A 4,291-nucleotide genomic window follows, 5' to 3' on the forward strand; every position below is an offset into this window, starting at 1 on the left:
GTATTTTTAAAATTTGCTTAGTTGGAATAGTGACACTATTCACAATTGGAAAAAATCTTTTAAATTATTCTCAATATATAAGACAAAACATAGTTATGTATAGTCTTATTTGATTCGTATTAATGAGAACTTTATTAATATTCAACTGTTATAATTTTTACAACATTGGAATAAAAGATACTTAAATTCAAAAATTACATTGGCAAACACACATAGTCAAGACAAATAAATTAAATAAATACGGAGGAAGTATATTATTCCAATTCAACAAATGTGCTTAACTCGACTTATAATTTAAACTGACAAGAGCACAAGCAAATACTTCATCTGTTTTATAATAATTGCAACTATTTTCAATGTCACATTTTTAAAGAAATTCCGTGTGAATAGAAGAAAGATATATATATATATATATATATATATATAAAGTGGGCCACGTGATAAGAGATAGACAGGAAGAAATATTACTAAATAAGAAAAAATTTCAAATTGTTGTAATTGAAAAAGAACGAAGGAAGTATAGTTTCTAAAAAGAATATATATTAGGTGTAACAAAACCTCACATACATAATGACATATGATCCAACAAAAATGACACGAACTATACAAAAACGGACTTGGGTTATACAAATAATGGCATGAATACAATGTTATTTTTTCATTTATTTCATGTCATCATTTGAGTTTTTTTTTTTTTGTTTAACAAAAGAAGCGATGATTTTGGGTTGTTACACCATAACTATGGTGCAACAGTTTTAACCAAGACCTCCTTGTGATTTTGGCTGACAGTTTTTATTCCAAGCAAGTAGAGGATTGTTGCTCTTGTCTTGTTTCAAAAAAAAATTGCCTATGAAGGTATTAATAGATTTTCATATGTCGGTTGGGAGGAGAGCAGACGAGCACGAATAAGCTGGAAGAGCTTCTAAATTAGTTTGAATGAGTGTGTTGCCTTTCTTTCAAGAGGAATCTAGCTTCTCATTGTTGAATGCGTTGCTTGATTTTATTAAGGATATGTACATAATATTGTATTGTAGGATCATAAGCACTTTCAAAAGCTCCTAATTATCGGCCTAGACATGCCTTAGTTGACATATTAAATATTATGGATGCTTTTCTAGAATTTGAAACTTTTTTCAATAGGATAATAGTTGATTTAGGAAAATTGATTAGTTATCCTGATAATTTACATAATTCATCCAAGATCTTTTTTAATTTAGTACATAATGAGGTAGTGGCCTTGCAAAACACAAGGTTGTCATCACCAAACATTAGGCATAGGACAAGAGAATCGCGTGCGTTTATGTTTGACACTTTCTATGGATAATTTTTGAATTAACACATTCACGCATATCTATCGAGAAATAGAAGATCGCCTTGTCTTAGGCCTCTTGCTGACTTTAACCAAGTCGTTATGATTCCATTAATCTTTAGGGAGTAGGATACGTTGGTGACACATTATTAAATCCAATTTATCCATCGAGTAGGGAACTTTAGGAAATGTAAACATTTCCCTAAGAAATCTCATTCAATGTAGTCATAGACTTTTTCTATTTCAAGTTTAGACACATACTATCAATCTTGCTGTCGGATTTTTGGAAAGTTTTGAGAATTTCTTGTACTATGAGGATATTGACATGGATTGAACAATCCGGGGTGAAAGCATACTGGAGAGAACTTTACAGAATAGGGCATAGTATTGGACTAGTAATTTTAAGATAGCTTTATAAACTGAAGTGATTAGACTGATTCGCCTAAAGTAATTTGGCGTTTTAGCATGATAAGAGCACCCACAATGGCAACCTACAATTACTTGTAGCTTTGTGTGCCACATCAGATTTCCAAACTACAACATTCCTAAGCTACAATCTTTTCCATTGGAAAACTACAACCACTTGTAGTTTTTGTAGGTCCCACATGTCATCACCATAAACAATTTTTAATACGAAAGAGTAAAGTGAAAGTAGGGTCCACAAAAAATTGATAAAGCAAGTAGCTTTGTGGAGCTACTTGGCTTCACAAAGCAACAAGCTTGTTTTCTCTTCAACAATAGAGCTAGTAGCTCTAACTTATGGAAAATTGCAAGCTAGGACCTAAGAGCAACCGTTGGAGTTGCTCTAATAGTATGGTTAAGGGAGGGAATTGTTTGCCGTCTTCTACTCCCTCTATCTCAAAATATAAGGTACACACGATATTCAAGGTATAAAAAAATTTAAAAATTATTATTATCATAGTATTTTTTCAACCCGAATCCAACGGTTTAATTTTTATAATTTTTATCTACTATATTATAGGAGATATTTGTGGTCACAACAAATTTTCATAAAGCATGAATGTCTTATATTTTGAAACGACAAGAGTATATAATAGAGATCAATGTATTACCAATTCAAATTCAACAAAGGAGTTTAACATGGCTTATAATTTAACACAAAGAGAGCACAATCAATTATATTTGGCGCAACTCAATAGGAGTACAAAATTAACTATGAGTTCATTTCAAATCATATTTATGCATCACCAATTTAATGATGTTGACTCAAAACTAAATTCAGAATTATCGCAGCACGAAATCAAATTACTCACTTCACACCACATCAAAGCATTGAATCACGTTGACTACCCATCTAATTAATTCTCAATAAGACCAATTAACACCTCAATCCCAAAAATCATTGACACTTACATTAATACAACCAACAATTTCAAAACAAACCGACATCATCAAATCATCAAACAAATTCAAAAACCACATAAATAACACGAAAATTAAACTTTTTTAATACTATAACCATTAACATTCTATATTTTTCCCATTTAATAACTTTCAAATTAATCTCCTCAACCCATTTTGGGTAGAAAAAAAAATTAAAAATCCAACAAAGAATCAACCCAAAAAATTAAAAAAAGGTTTACAAGCTCAGATTTATAAAGATCGAATCTCTCAACCCCATTTATATATGTAAAAAAATGTAAAAAAAAAATTAAACAAAAACACCAAAAGATGAATGAAATTGAAAAATCAAAAAGTAAATTTCCAGATCTTAATTCTAAGATCAACCTTACACTTAGCATCTGTCGTAGTTCCAGGAGTAGCAATCTTAGCAGTAGCATTCTTAGGTTGAAATCCTTTGATCCCATCACATATAACTCTAATTCCAACTCTTTTAGTCTTGATCTTCCCCATCTGAACTTCCACCATAGTATTCAACTCTGCCGACACAGGAAACCCATTCTTTTTACCCAGATCCGATCTGAGTTGACTCACTGAGTCCGAGTCAAGGTCACGAGTTGGGTCACTAATAACCGTCGCTTTTAAGATAGTTGTATTACCAGCGACATGAGTAAACGCCGGAAGAGTTGAGTTTCCGGCGTTAACTCCAGCGCCAGAGAATTGAACATACATAGGGTGGTAAACGAAGGTGATTTTCTTTTTGTTTGGGTTTTTAGCAGTGAGTGTGAAGTCAAGTTTTGAGTGAAGATGAGCGAACCCAGATGGGTCAGATGAGGTGAGATTAAAGCGAGAGATCCGAATTGATGAGATTGAGAAAGTTGGGTGTTTAGGGTGGTAAAGTACGTAAAAGATGCAAGCTGCGATTGCGGCTAAGAGGAGGAGAGAGAGAATTGCTATGAGTGTGTAGATGAAAGTTAGACAACAGCATTTTCTGCAAGAGCATGATGAACGATTTGAGCGACGGTTTTGTGGTGGACGGTAAATAGGGCGTGGACGTTGAGGGTTGTAGAGTTGTCCGGTTTTTGCTGGTGTTGTTGTTGTTGTGGTGGTGGCGCCGCCGTTAACGGCGGTGTTGTTGTTAAGTGATGCTGGTGGTGGGGTTGGTTTGGCGGATGGGTAGACTCTATCCGCCATTTTATTTACTAAGTTTCCGGCGGGATTAGAGGAGAGAGAAAATGGGAAAATGAAGGAAATGTGGAGTGAAGATGAGGAGAGAGAATGAGAATCTGTAATTGTTTTTGTGTATGAAAGTTTGGGTATTGTTGTATTTGATGTATGTTTTCTCTTTCTTAACACTTCTTCTTATTTGTGTGTGTTTTTCTTTTGTGTGAGAATAATAATAGGTGTGAGATTATTTTCATATACCAACTATAGGAAAGTAAGTAATGTGTAATTGACCTTGTGGGAAAGAGGCTTGTAAAATACTCATGATTGGAATAGTTTAATGAGATTATAGGATGATTAGTTGGTGGGTGAGTTTTCAAGATGGGTGGATTGTAAATTTTGAGGTTTCAAGTTAGGGAGTGGGGAGTGAGTAGGAAGAGAGAGAGAGAGAGAGAG

The 4,291-nt window shown here is 33.6% G+C and overlaps 1 protein-coding gene across 1 annotated transcript; it reads right to left on the bottom strand.

Moving 5' to 3' along the window:
• Positions 1-2,766: 2,766 nt before the first annotated feature.
• LOC104886627 (hypothetical protein) lies at positions 2,767-4,291 on the bottom strand. The gene has a single exon (XM_010671097.4). It carries the CDS (start codon positions 3,863-3,865, stop codon positions 3,020-3,022), a length of 846 nt encoding a protein of 281 aa, XP_010669399.1. The 5' UTR covers positions 3,866-4,291; the 3' UTR covers positions 2,767-3,019.

The sequence above is a fragment of the Beta vulgaris genome, chromosome 2 (genome assembly GCF_026745355.1).
Source record: "Beta vulgaris subsp. vulgaris cultivar EL10 chromosome 2, EL10.2, whole genome shotgun sequence".
NCBI lineage: Eukaryota > Viridiplantae > Streptophyta > Magnoliopsida > Caryophyllales > Amaranthaceae > Beta > Beta vulgaris.

What these genes read in the sequence shown, in the direction of transcription:
- LOC104886627 (XM_010671097.4), bottom strand. Translation starts at nt 3,865, where the DNA reads ATGGCGGATAGAGTCTACCCATCCGCCAAACCAACCCCACCACCAGCA.